At 35.0% G+C, this 14,786-nt stretch overlaps 1 protein-coding gene across 1 annotated transcript in view; it reads right to left on the bottom strand.

The window, feature by feature from the left end:
• gry (trafficking protein particle complex subunit 11 gry) overlaps nucleotides 1–14,786 on the bottom strand; it is a 550,052-nt gene that overhangs the window by 504,908 nt on the left and 30,358 nt on the right. The window contains exon 4 of the mRNA XM_090404214.1: nucleotides 6,448–6,617. Within this exon, the coding sequence (XP_090260340.1) occupies nucleotides 6,448–6,617 (170 nt within the window). The remainder of the gene's footprint in view (nucleotides 1–6,447; nucleotides 6,618–14,786) is intronic.

Genomic DNA, 14,786 nt, shown 5'->3' on the forward strand with positions numbered 1-14,786 from the left:
CCATCTTGTTCCTAATACTCCTAGCATTAGTGTACATGAATTTCAGACTCCCATTAGCCATGCCTACCTTGATGCCTTATACTAACTATCCCATTCTGATTTGTTGTCCTTATTCACTCAGGCATATCATACTCATTCATACACTCAACTGCCTCCCTAAAGTCTGCATATCTACTCCCCCCCCCCAATAAATCTAGTTTCCCTGATTCTGCACATCCACTTCATTCAACAACACTTTTTCAAGTCTCCTTACACCAAATCCATTCAAATGCAAGCCATCCATCTCATATAGATCCTTTCGCCCATCGAACTCACTCCACACATCCACAAATTCCACACCACTCGTCATACATAACCCACGCATGAAGTCATTTGCAATTATTGCCCTCCTTTTAAACACTTCACTGTCATACCGTGGCAAAAGACTAATCATCCTAACTCTCTCACTCTTTCTTTTGCTACCTCAAACAATTCATTCAGGTTCTCTATCATTTCCATTTTATCTCCTTTCAAATCATTTGTACCTGCCACAACAATCATTTCTTTCACCCTTTCCTTTTGCTCTCTAATAGACTCAGTTATGTCCTTGATAGTCGCACCAGGTTTTGTCAAATTCTCTACTAACACACCTCGTACTAACGAATCTCCATACAGCACTCTCTCCTTCATTTTGTTTACGTTCACACTCATACTCTTATTTTTCCTATCATACTTTTTATTATTGGCTGGTACACTCAGTAGACTTTTGTTCATACGCTCTAGCTGCAGCTTTGCTCTTTGTATCGCTCCGCTCAACAACGCGATCTCACTCACTGCATCTATCTCATCTTTTTTATTTTCTGTTAAACCATTAATTTGCTCTGTATTAATACCATCATTTGCACTTTCTACATTCACGCTCTCACAGTTCTCTGGTACAACCTAGCCATTTCTTGTCATATTTTCTTCATTCTGAAGTTTGACAAAAATATCACACTCACGACCTGAAATACACTTTAATTCCTCATTTTCCACAGACATTCACTCCTTTATTATCATCTAACTATACTCCAACTGCACTCCGCAAAGCGTACATTTCGCAGATAGTACACTGAATAATCTCCTTTATATTACAGTTGTTGAATAAAGATGGCGAACCATTATTACTAGCCACCATTTTCCTTCTTACGGGAGCCATATTCACTTCTATCGTATTTTATCAATTTAATAATTGAAACACCAAAAACAGACACACTAAGATATGCAAAGCAAACAAAACTACGTAATATTCAAGTAAATTTGTCAATGATAACTTAAAATAACACTTATCTTATCAGGAGCTCTCAACAAACACTACAGACTACGAATCCCAAATACTTGTGTGAAGTTGGATTGTTGCAGTGTGGTATATTACCTGGAGGAGGTCCATATATTCCCCAGGAACTCCCTGATTCTGGAGTGCTTTGATTATTGCATTAGTTTTGATGGAATCAAATGCTTTTTTTCAAAATCAATAAAGGCTAAACAGAGAGGCAATTGGTTTTCTTCTGCTTTTTCTATTATTTGTTTTATTGCATGAATATGATCATTTGTGTTAAAGTCTTTACAGAATCCTGCTTGTTCTACTGGTTGATTCGAGTCTAGAAGAGGGGTTGATCTGTTTGTTATTACTTTTGTATTTAAATTTTGTATACAGATTAGAGAGAATACTAATTGGTCTATAGTTCTTTGTCCCCTTTTTCAAATAACAGTAACAGAGTAGCATTTTCCCAGTTTTCTGGTATCTTCTAGGCATAGATTTAGTAAGTTTGTGACATGGTGAATTATATTGTTTCCTCCCCATTTAATTAATTCTATGTGAATTAGGTCTTCACCAGGACATTTTCCATTTGTTTTAATGCTTGTTTTATTTCATCTGAAGTGAATGGGGGGATGAATTCTATATGCGATGGAGAAGGGTTATTTATATTTGATTTATCTATTGAAGGATCATTACAGAGTTCTTTATAAAATTCTTCTAGCCTGCTTAGGATTTGTTCTTGGTTTCTTATTGTAGTTCCATTCTTATCTTTTATTGCAGTTATTTGACTTTTGCCAAGTGATAAATGTTTTCTTAGTATTTTCATATTTTTATTGTTTTCAATTTTTTTCTTTTTTTATTATTTTATTTTATTTTTTTTAGTGTTATAAGATCTTATTTCATTTCTCATCTTTTTCCTTATTGTTTTGCTATTTCTATTTTAGAAATAAAGTTTGTCTTGTTTCATATTTCATCTTTTTTTTTTTAGTAGTTGTAAGGTTTCCTCTAAAAGTTTTTGGTCTTTTTGTTGCTTTTGGATTCATTGGCTACTGAGATTATTACTTTCATTAAGCAAAAACTTAATGGAAGTAATAATCTCAGCAGCCAATGAATCCAAAAGCAACAAAAAGACCAAAACTTTCAGAGGAAACTTACAACTACTAAAAAAAAGGTGAGATATGAAACAAAACCAACTTAATTTATGTGTCTTCTTCTTCAAATATATTTATTAGGTCTAGTTTTTGATTGAGTTTTTCTTTGTAAATCTTCTTGTTTTCAATAGGCTTTAAGTCAAAATTTCTTCATTTTTTGTTGTTTAGCCATTTTATTCTTTCCAATTTGGAGTTTTGCAAAACTCTATGTAGCTTAAAAATATCAAAGCGCTTTACATCGATTTATTACAGAGGTTAAGTCTCATGAGAACCGTTACAAAAATAACCTTGTTTGTCTCTATGTATTTTATGTTAAAGATTAATGTAAATAACCCTATGGGAATTGATTGTATTTACTGTTTAATTAAAGTTTCTAGAATGTCAAAAACAAAGGCAATGCTTTGCCATCAGAAGTTTTGTATAATAGCTATGTATAAGAGCACAAGAAAGTTGTTTACGATTAAGTGTGTGAGAAAGTTGTTTGCAAACTCTGCGCATGAACACCTTCAAGGTTAGTATCAAAGAGATCTGCTAGTTTCAGAAGTTTCTGCTGCCAGGCAAGACAAGAAAAAAATATTACACGGAAAAGAAGGGATCGGCCTTATCAAAAAGATCAAGAACTGCCAATTTCTTCGGGGTTTACAACCCTTGATGCAAGGTCCCGAGAAGGCAAAAATAAAAGAGGACTGAGCCGAACATCATGAAGAGAGTCCAGATCCAGTTACCGAGAGAGAAGAGGCGAGGTCCAGTTGCTGAAGTAGGAGAGGTGAAGCGCTGTTATGGCGAACCCACACCAGAGGAAAAAATTGGGAGAACAGCCGATGCCAAGTGCAGGTCAGTTGTCCTAGTGCTGTGGGAAGTCAACCAAAGCCAAAAGCTGTAGAGTGATCTTCAAGCCTGTATGCTGAAACTTCTTGCCTGAGCTTTTGGGTACCAGGAAGATTGCAGTCCAAGACCCGCTGATATTCCAACGAAGCACCCCCTGAAACAAGACTCTCCGGACAGAAACCTAAAGCCTAAGGATTAATGAGATTAAAGAAAAACCATAGAGACTTTGATGCAGGACTTTTGGATGGTGTCGTGACAAAGAGCCTCTGTAAGTGTGTCTCATCTTTTTATGTACATTCTTTTGTAATCTAGGAGACATGTCATAGATGGACTGATAAGAAATAGTAATAAGAAATATCTATAAGAGAGAGTCCTCTGATTTGTTGATTGGCTGGAATATAAATTGTAAGATAACTTGCCATAGCTAGCTAATCTCTTTATGAGTAAATTAGTCTCGGCAATTTAATTTTTTTTAGCAGCAAAATAACAGAGTAATTATTTTGTAACCAGGATGTCCTCTTAAACGATTCAACGATGACTTCTAAGGCCGGAACAGGCCATGCTAGGCCTAAATCCTTGATACGTATGATGATGATGATTTAATATTGAAAAGGGAAAGTTTGTTTCTTTATACCAAAAGTATAAGGATAGGTAGAGAGACAGAGTAACCTCCCTATCGCTTATTTAATGTAGTTCGTTTTTTTATTGTAAATAAATGCGTTTTAAGTATATGTCAATAGAGTGTTTGTTTATTTTACAATGCACTATTCTAAAAAAAAACACGAACTTAAGAGCAGGAAACCAAGTAAGATAGCCGAAGCATATAGTTAAGTGCAAATAGACCACGACTGTTTGTGTAAAGTTTTACTGAAGGAATTTGTATTAGAGAAGGAGAGAGAGAGAGAAGTCAACCAGCCGTATTACTGAGTTTTATGCAAATTAAAAGATGCTGGTGGTGCAGTCTTATCAAATAAATTTTCTAGTATCCTTAGGCATAAAACTCTTAGTGCAAAAGGTAGATAAACTAAGTACGCAATAGTAAGGTGGAATAGTGAGAATAAGAAAGGAATAAATATAAAATTAATAATAACGGTGGCTTATAAATAGCAACCATTTAACAGTTTATTTTAATTTTGTCTCTCACCAGTCACTTACTGTTTTTACTTGATTTAGTACTGAAGTATCTTGAACTATTTCTTTATTATTATACAGTATATAATCTATTTCTTTTTTTTATTTCTCTATTTGGACTTCTCCATGTCCATTTTCTTTTGAGGGCTTACTTAATTCATAATATACATATAAGCTTATTACTGATAGAGAATTCTGTAAAAGCCATTCCTGAGTTGCTGCTTGTACCACATACGTATGGTCCTATTGTGTCTATTTAGTGAATGGGATGACCTACTCTGGCTTTAAAATCGCCCCATTACTATAGTAAAGTTTTGATTGCTATTTCTTTTTTTGTCTAGAGTGTGCTCCAGTGAGTCATAAAATGCTTCTATCTCTTAATCAGTGTGGGATGAAGTGGGAGCATATATCTGGATGATCCCGATTTTAAGTTTGGAATTCATTTTAAGTGTGATTTCTATTATTCTTTCATCTGTATAATTAAATTCTTCTATAAGGTGTATAATTGTTTTCTTAATTAGAAATCCAACTCTATATTGTCCTTTAGTTTTCCCATTTTTTAGTTTTATTAAATGTTCATCCTGCCTGCAAACTTCACTTAAACCTATGATGTCCCATTTAATATGTTTTAGTTCTTGCTGTAAGAAGGTAAGGTCTTCCTCTTCTTTAAGTGTTCGACAATTAAATGTTCCTATATGGAGGAAAAGAGGATCATATTGATTACTGTTATATTTATGAATTCTTTGGGCTATTACAGTATTGCTTATTATTTCGGAATGCATCATGCTCTGGTCTCCATAAATGGTTTCAATCAGAGTAGTCATATATTGGGGAAATTTAGTCACATCCAGCGCTTGCCCATTCTGGCCATGGGCTTTGCCAGCCTTTCTTTCTTCTTCTTGGCAATGTAGTGGAGGGGTTGTGGCCTAATTTCCTATGCTGATTACATAACATCTTGGGAGATGCATTTTATAGCTTTCTGCCAGCTCTTTGCTCAGTATCAACTTTGTCATGGCTCATTACAATGTATAATATATACTAATTACTTTAATACATCCAGCATGTCAATAAAGTCAAATTGTTAACCTAGTGGATTACATTAGGTGTTATTAGCTGTTGGGCTGAAGGTCTGAGTTTTCTCATATTGGAGGCAGTTTCATGCATCCAAGTTTAATGCTTTTTTTCAGAGTGTCTTGTAGCAGAAGTCAGGTGTCCAAATTGTGCAGTCAAGTGCACAATTTGGACATCTGCCAAAAGATACACTAGACAAAAGCTATCCTACTTCATTACAGCAAATACAAATATGAAGGAACATTCCAGGAATCTGCCTCTACTTTAAGAACATATCCAAACCTAAACAATTATGGATGCATGAAACTGCTTCAAAGATGGGAAATGCTCATTATCATATCTTCAGTTCAATGATCAGAAACACCAAATCTAGCTCACTAAGGAACCTATTTTTAGAACTTTAGGCCTACTTTTGTTTGCTCTGCTTTAGTGTCACATATACAATGTAGTTCCTGCATGCATCTGTTGTTCTGTGCATTATATAGTGCCTGTTTAGCTCAGTGGAAGTAGCATTTGCACTTGACTGCACGAAGGAAGACTTTGGTTCAAATCTAGTCACTGAATAGAGGAACCTTTTTTGCCGACCTGGTTGGCCGAATGGTTAGCGTATCTGCTCTCAGCCAAAAGACTGCGGGTTCGAATCCTGCAGTGGACATGGATATTTGTGATTGTCTGTGAAGATACTATGGTGGTGGGCAGTAGATAGTGGATTGAGTAGTGGAGACAGAGTTGTAGACTAGGTGCCCTCCCTCGGTGGGTCTTTGTACTCCCTGGAGGTGTCATGTAATAATAATAATAATTATTATTATTCCATAATGGTAATTTAACTCTGCCTAAATAATGGAAGTATTAATTAAAGTAATTTAATTAGTACATCTTATACATTTAATATCCTTATTAAAAACAGAAAAAAAAGCCCAAATTTATATTGCTATTTATTTATTATAAAAACATCAAATTTTAAATTATATACATATATTTACATGCCTCAAAATCTCAACTTTTTTAGCACACACATCCCTTTTCTCTATCCAAGAAGGGTCTGTCCAATCAAGATCATAAAAAAGAACAGCAACTGCAGGTATCTGATATAAATGTTTTGCCATCCAGTTCCTTTTCAGAATACCTCTTGGAGCATACCATTCATAAGTAGGATGCTGCAAAGATAGTGCAACATTTTTTTAAATTGTATGTCTTAAATTAAATGTTTTGTATATTTAAATTGCATTTAAATATACAAGTTTTGAATATCATTGTGTTGTGCATTTCCTCAAAGTTCCAACAAACAAAACAGAAGGAATCAATAAAAAGAAAGAAAAGTGCTTCACAATTTAAAAAATATCAAAGAATGGTGGCTGCTGCTGCATATACCATTATTTAGAAACAATCTGGCAGAATTAACAGTAACAGTGGGATTACTTATAAGATGATAGTTTGGTTAAAGGTTTAGTGGCAGAAGAATGGCATAAGGTCATAGCAGTACACAAGGTAATAAGTACTTAATAAATTATTAAAGCAGTCAAACATACACTTAAAAACTCTTCCTCTGAAGTTAGTTCCGGCACTATCCCACAGAGCGCTGTGTTCATTTACATCCCCCATTAAAGGAAAAGGGAATGGTAACTGCAATATGATGTCCTCAAGGTCATCCTGAGAAAACATTTGCAGAAGGAGATAAGTAGATGTAGCATTCTGTTAAAAGAGATCTGACTGAGAGTCATATGGCAACTGCCTCTATATTTGCATTAAGTAGGACTTGCTTGAAGGAAGTAGGGTTGTCCACAAGGGTGGCAAAACTCTGTGAGCAAGTTCATCTCCTGTCCTGTCTTTAAAAATTCTGACTAATGCTAGATCATCACTGGGCTGCAAGTATATTTCCTGCAAGCAGAAGGATATTAGTTTATACTTCTGCAAAAGAACCCTGATATTGACAATGTTATAAGGGAATCAACTACAATTCCATTGCAGGAATGTTTTCATTATTTATTTTTGGCAGTCTCATCTGGTTTTCAAAGTTATGAGATCTTGTTTTCAAAATTTCATAATAAATAAATAAATTAATTAATTAAATAAATAAGTCATTTATTTTTTTAACAATTGTGGACAGCCAGTGTCCATATCTTCATCAAGAAAATATCAAATGAACTCCCTTTAGAGCATTAGGTATTAATTGTTTTATCTTTTTGTGGAGGAAGAAGATATATCTATTCAATGAACATCAAATGCCACATGGTCACTCCAGTCCTTGCCAGATGGTCCTGTTCTGTTTTTCTGGAGGCTTCAACTCTCTGAAGATCAGTCCAGACACATCATCGATCCATCTCATTGATGGTCAGCCCTTCCTCTTTTTCCAGGAACTTTACTTTCTATTACTGCTCTGAGAGGTCCTCCTTCCATCCCTTTCAATGTGTCAGAAGTATTTCAAATTTCTTCTGTCAATTTCCTTGAGGAACCATAAAGTTCTGCCAATCCTTTCTAGGAACCATGAAGTTCTGCCAATCCTTTCTAGGATCCATTCATTTGTCCATCTATCAGTATGCAATATCCCCAATAGCCTTCAGTAACACTATCTCAAAATCTCTTCAGGTGCCAAGTTTCACATCCATAAGTTGCTACTGGAAAAACAGCTAAATCCAGGATCTTCAACCTTGTTCCTGAGGCTATAGATCCATCCTTCTAGATTTTAGACAAGTCTCTGACTGTTGTTTTAGTCATTCCTAATCTTCTTCTGACATTTTCTGAACAGCAATTCTTCACATTAATAATGGATCCTAGGTACTTGAACTTGGATTTCCTCAATTCTTTCTCTGGAACTTCTTTATTTCCTTTGAGAACCATAACCTTTGTCTTACTAGGATTGAGCTAAAGTCCTCTGTTCTTACTGATCTCATTAACTTTGTCAAGGATTTGTCCTAGTTCCTTCTTGTCATTACAAATGAGTTCTATATCATCAGCATACCTCAAATTAATGATCAATCTACTACCTTTCCTAATTCCTGTATTAAGCTCATTCAATGCCACACGCATGTTATCTTCAACATAGATGTTAAACAGGTGAGGAGAAAGTAGGCATCCATGCTTAACTCCCTAGCCAACCTGAAGCCAATCAGTTAATCCAACACCTGTTCTTACTGTGGCTTCTTGCTCACAATACAAGTTAGCTATCTACCTCGATAATCTGTTGAGGAAAACCCATTATTTTCATTACTTCCTCCCATTTCACATGCTGAACATAAAAACATCCATCTTATCGATGGATCAGGAGATATGTCCTCAAGTCTCTGCAGTACACATCCCTTTTGCATTATTTTTTTAATTAGTGGATTTTTATTTAAGGAACTATTTTTGGAATATCAGGAGTGGCCCATATCATTTTTTCTCTATGATCTAAATAGACAGCAAGCAAATCATACTTGTTCAGGGATGTTGAAACTATGAGTGGGCAGGCCTAACGTATGTGATAAGGTCACTGTTGACACTTTCTTTATAGCTGCCGTCTCAGCATAATAGGTTTACTGCTAGATGTAGCTACTTTTGTGGTATACTGCCTCTTCACCTCCTGATAAGGGATACTCTACTTCCTCACATTTAGGCGATTTCAGTGTTTTTGCTCTTACAGTCTTTGTTCTTGTGATCTTTACTGCCACATTGGGCACATACAGCAAAGATACAGCAATTTGATAAGGAAACAGATGACCATCAATATGTATGAGGATTCTCCTTATGGTTGTCACAGCTTAGTCTGTCAATTTGGAGCAGATCTCTTCATCCGGAATATGAAAGGTTTTTCAACAACTAATATCATCTGGACTGTATTCATCATTATGCAAATAGATTGCCATAAACTTAGGAATTGCCGTATCCTTCAGGGCTCTGTCATTTCATCCACCCTCTTCCTGATTTATATAAATAACCTGTTCTTATTGACTGCAAACCCTATTCAGAGTTTTGTTAATGATAGCACATTCACTCGTCCTACTCATATGACAAGCCTTGCAGTGCTCAAACATCTCAGGCTTCATGATCATCTGTAATAAGTGCCCTTGATATTAATGATTTGTAGTGACGTTTGTTAATGAGATTTAATACAAAATAGCCCACATATCCAAAGTATATTAGATTACATTCACAAGGAAGATGGTAAACACCAGCTGAACAGAAAGCAAAAGTTTACCTTTTGTAGATGGTAGGAGATTAGAAATTTTGTCGATAAGTAAATACATAGGTATGAGGTGAAATGCCAAGATTCGGAGGCACCAGAAATATCCAGGATTGGCACCGGCATTCTAATGAATCCTTCAGTATAGGAACTAAGGAGTCAATTATCCATTGAATTTGATAAGGGTTGTAGTCTTTTGATTCCATTAGTTTTGATAGTGAGAAATCCGTTTCAAGGCTGAAGGAAAGGAGCAAATGTTATGTGCTATATTAATTAATCATTCGACAACCATGATTTTTGGAAAAAAGTGAAAAGCCAAAAGCGAAAGCTCAGCTACTGGAACAAATCCTGAAACACACCCTAACTCAACATCACCATAGTTCAAGATTGGTACTATCTACATAAGAAGGGTGAATGATAAAGAAATGGAGCTAGCTGAGAAATTGAAAAAGTACCAGATCAACATAATAGGGGGTGACTGAAACAAAAAAGACAAAAACTGGTGAGATCTTTCTGAGCAATAAATACAAAATGTTATATTCAAGATAACAATCAGGGAAGGGGAGTAACTATAGCATTCAACACTAAATATGAGGCTAATCATCTTGAATGGCAGGCATAGTCAAGTAGAGAGATGTGGGCAAATATCAGAATGGGGAACTGGACAATGAAACTTATTTGTGCCTATGGTATCACAGAAGGTTCTACTAAGGTAGAATTGGAGGAATTTTTTGAGGTTTTAGAAAAAGCAACTGACAAAATAAAAAAGGAAAAGTGCTATTTAAATCCCCAACCTTGTTGGGGATCTAAATAACAGAGTAGGAAATGATTGTCAGACATACAAAAATATTTTGGGAAAATTTGGAGAAAAGAGCAAAGCTAATAATAATGGGTAAATACCTGTTGGATTTCTGCTAGGGAAATGGACTGGTAAGTACTAACACATTTTTGTTTCAACATAAAAATGTGCACATGGAGAGAAGAGGCAAGGAATAAGAAAAGTCTCATTGACTATTTTATTGTTGATAGTGATGTTTTTTCACTGGTGCAGGACACTAGAGTTCAGAGGATTTGAAATTGAAAGTGATCACCATTTAGTCTTGAGCAAGATAAAATTGAATTTCATATTGAAAAATGAAAGAAGAACATGTAAGAAAGTTTTAAAGTGATTAAAAGTTGAGCAGTTCCCAGATGTGAATGTAGACTAAAATACATACACATTATTCAAGAAAAAAAATGAAAGAGTTTGAGAACAGGAACCAAACCTTGAAGATTCAGTAGCAAGCCCTGAAGAAAACATTGATTCAGCCAGAGATGCATGTGGTAAGGTTGTCTGCAAGGATAGAAAAATCAGAACTCCGTGGTGAACACAGGAAGTTAAAGAGGCATTGAAGGAAAAGAAGAAATCATATCAAAAGTTCCTGGCAAATAAGTCAGCTTTTGCTCTTAGAGAATACAGAGACAAATGTAAGAAAGCTAAACACTGTGTAAAACTAGCTAAACAAAAGTCATGGGAAGACTTTGGTAAGAACACAGAAAATAAATATCAAGAATGTGGCAAGATATTCTGAAGGTTGTTGAAAAAGCACAGACATAGAGAAAAGAGATGCTGTAAAAGGAATTAGAGATGATAAAGGTAACATGATGTAAAAGGTGACATGAAAACTGGAGAAAAATATATCATTGATGTATGGAGTAATTACTTTGAAAAATTGCTAAATGAAACAATCAGTGACAGCCCAGTAGTAAAAAACACTCAGCAGGCTTGTAATCAGGAATACATATCCATACTTGAAATAAAAAAAAGCCATTAAAATTACTAATTATATGAAGAGCCAAAGGCTTCAATTCGGCGACATGAACTTATTTAAGTTAAGGGATATTATATCCCATATTGTTTCTTAGCCGAATAAGAAACTCAAAGAGTTTTGCCGAATATAGAAACTATAAAAAGTTCGGCGATTCCATGCATAAGCAAATACCTGGATAGTGCAGCACCCGATCCTTGAAGGTAGTGCAAGCTGAGAAAACTCATAGAAAGGGTGGAGCAAGCTCCAATCACTATTCTTGATATTTACCCATAATGTGAACTTAACTCCTAGGAGCTGTATTTCTCTCATAATGTTCAACATTATGAGAGAAAGTCACTACCCAGACTGGTTTCGACCTTTTTTGAGGTCTCATCAGTGAGTAGGTAGACCTAGTTAATACCAAGTTTGTATCAAACAGAACTTACATCCCTTTTATGAGAATTGCCAAGAGGTGTCCTAATAAGAAACAATATAATATCCCTTAACTTAAATAAGCCATTAAAAGCTTGAATTCTGGAAAGGCAGCTGAAGTAGATGATATTTGTCCAGAAATGCTCAAGTATGGAGGTATAAAAGTCTTACAGTGGCTGCACTGCATAGTTCAGAAGGCCTGGACAGAAGGACAAATTCCAGATGATTGGAGTAGAGCTCTCTTAGTATCCATATATAAAAGGGAAATAAAACAATGTGAGAATTACAAAGGTATTTCCCTACTAAGTGTTCCTGCAAAATTTATACAAGTATTTATGCAATATTGATTTTTATGCAAATTGGTATTTATGCAAATATCAAGCAATACGTAGTCTTTATTTGAGCAGTTAGAATTGAAGTTATTTCTCAGCATTGAGAATTGAAAGATGTACAGGAAGATGATTTAATGTTAAATATGGTGTCAGACAAGGATGTACATTATCCCTTCTGTTATTCATTATCTATATGGATCAAATTGTGAAGGAAAGTGGTATTAAACCTGTTCAAAATTGGAGATGTTATACTTCTAAATAAATCCGGAACAAGTCTACAAGATTCTCTGACTAAACTGAATAACTGCTGTAACAGATTTGGTATGAAGGTCAGCAATAACAAGGTAAAGACAATGAAAATAGGCAGAAGCACTGAAAATATCAACTGCATTGTAAGTGGAGAACCTATAGAACAAGTAAAACATTTCAGCTACTTAGGCAAGATTTTTTAGTGAAGATGGTAAATTAAATATGAAAACAGACAACAGAATTAGTAAAACTGGTATGGTAGGAAGTCAACTGAATAAAAGAGAGAAATTAGTCAAAGCACTAAAATAGTGCTTTGACTAATTTCTAGTCAAAGACTAATTTCTTTGACTAATTTAGAGTCCATGCAAGAAAGATGTCTAAAAATGGTAAGCTCTTGATTGCTATACCAAGGTGCCATTGAAGAATAACTCTTATTTTCTGCCGCCATATTTCCATGTGAATCTGTGTAGATCTTTTATGATGGAACATGGTATCAGCAGAAATCCAACTATTAGCTTTGCTCTTTTCCCAAAACATTCCTATGTCTGGGATTCATTTCCTGCTCTGCTTAAATCTCCAAGGATTAATGTTCCTTTTTCTTTGTCAGCTGCATTCTCTAATCACTCTAAAATTCCTCCACTTCTTCCTTAGTAGAACCTTCAGTGGGGAAGCACAAATAAGCCTCAATTCACCATTCTAATGTTTGTTCTCATCACTTGAAATTGCCCACAATTTAAGAAGATGATCATCCTGTTTAATGCAACAGCTACACCTTCCTCAATAAAAAATAAATATGTTAATTAATAACAAAAATGTTATAGTCAGCAATGCCTGACTATAACAGTTTTATTATTTAGCAGAATATCACTGCTTCAATTCTCCTTGTGTCTGTAACACCAATTATTTCAACATGGTAACACTTCTTTTAAACTGATACGTCATACGTGCACGGTGCCTATTTTCTATTCTGCTGACACTGGATTTGTTCTAGATGATTATTTCTTTTTACTGTTCACTTTTGTGCTAGTTCCCTGAAGCAGGGGCTTTGTTTAACAGGGCAATGACACAGCCTGCATGACATTTCATCATTTGTACTACCATTATGGTTTTGGTTTAATCCAATACAGAAGATTGCTAAGCTATATATCCTAAAATGGCATTTCAACTTTGTTTGTTCAGCATACAGGTGGATACCTATTAACAAGGTGGACAATAAGAATTGATCAGAAGCTCAGTCAGTTCTCTGAATTCTATCCCAGATATTTAGCTTTCGATCTTAAACAATCCATATTTTACACACACACACATAAACTTCGAAGCTAGAGTAAGCTTGTATGAAGAGTAAGGAATTAATCTAATTTCTGTTGTTTAGTGATTTTTAATGGAGAGAATGTTGATCTTGTTTATTACTATAGTTTCTGTTTCATGTGGTGTGAATGCAATCTGCTTCTGCTGCTACAAAAATTGTGTTAATATATCTTCCATGGTTAATGTTTTATAACAGTTTAGGTAATTTAGATTACCTAAGTTGTTGATCTGTGTTGGTATGCTCTTGCACAACTGCACTGTATGCGTCATTAACTCCTCTGGTTGGGTACAGTGTGGAGGTGATTCGTGTGATATATGTCTCTTATGTGCAATAATGAAGTAATTTCTTAGTAACAGTATATAATGTCTCACATTTTTTATGCTCCGGATTTTATGTCAAACTTCAGTTATTGACCATTATACAATTAAGCTTCCAAAGCCCTAGAAACAATTCTTCTGTGATAATAATAATAAATTACAAAAATCTGGGTTACAAGTTCTAGACTAATAGCAGAATTAGCTGTGTTCTCCTATCTTGGCTGACTAGCCATCAGTCATGCTTGTAGCATGTTGAGCTCAGTTAAGCCTGGGATGGATTTCCATGGTGGGCTCGCAACCTACGACATGGTCAAAAACCCTAATGGAACTGATACAGATGGCAGTGCCAATATTTCGGTGAAGTCTGGAGGGCCATACCCAGGAAGTCTTAGTATCATGCCTCCACGTGGACCACAACGACATATCCAACAAAAAAATATTTTTATTTAATTCAGGTAATTCATGTAAGTTAAGAAAACATATAAACTATGAAACAAATACATAGTATAAGCTTATAAAAATACAAATTGTACGTAAACTTCATTGCACATAATGCATAAATATTTTAGGCTAAATAAAATAAAATGCATATTTTAATCATCATCATTGTCTTCAAAAATAACATTTCGTAGATGGTCTTTGTTTACTAATAGCCAGACGTCATCATCACTTGAATCTCTTGTATATGACTTGCATAATTTTCATTGCATACTTCGGCTGGTTTAGTTATCAAAAAAA

This window comes from Typopeltis vanoorti, chromosome 2, assembly GCF_054136105.1.
Source record: "Typopeltis vanoorti isolate ZY-2024b chromosome 2, IOZ_Tvanoo_1.0, whole genome shotgun sequence".
Classification (NCBI taxonomy): domain Eukaryota; kingdom Metazoa; phylum Arthropoda; class Arachnida; order Uropygi; family Thelyphonidae; genus Typopeltis; species Typopeltis vanoorti.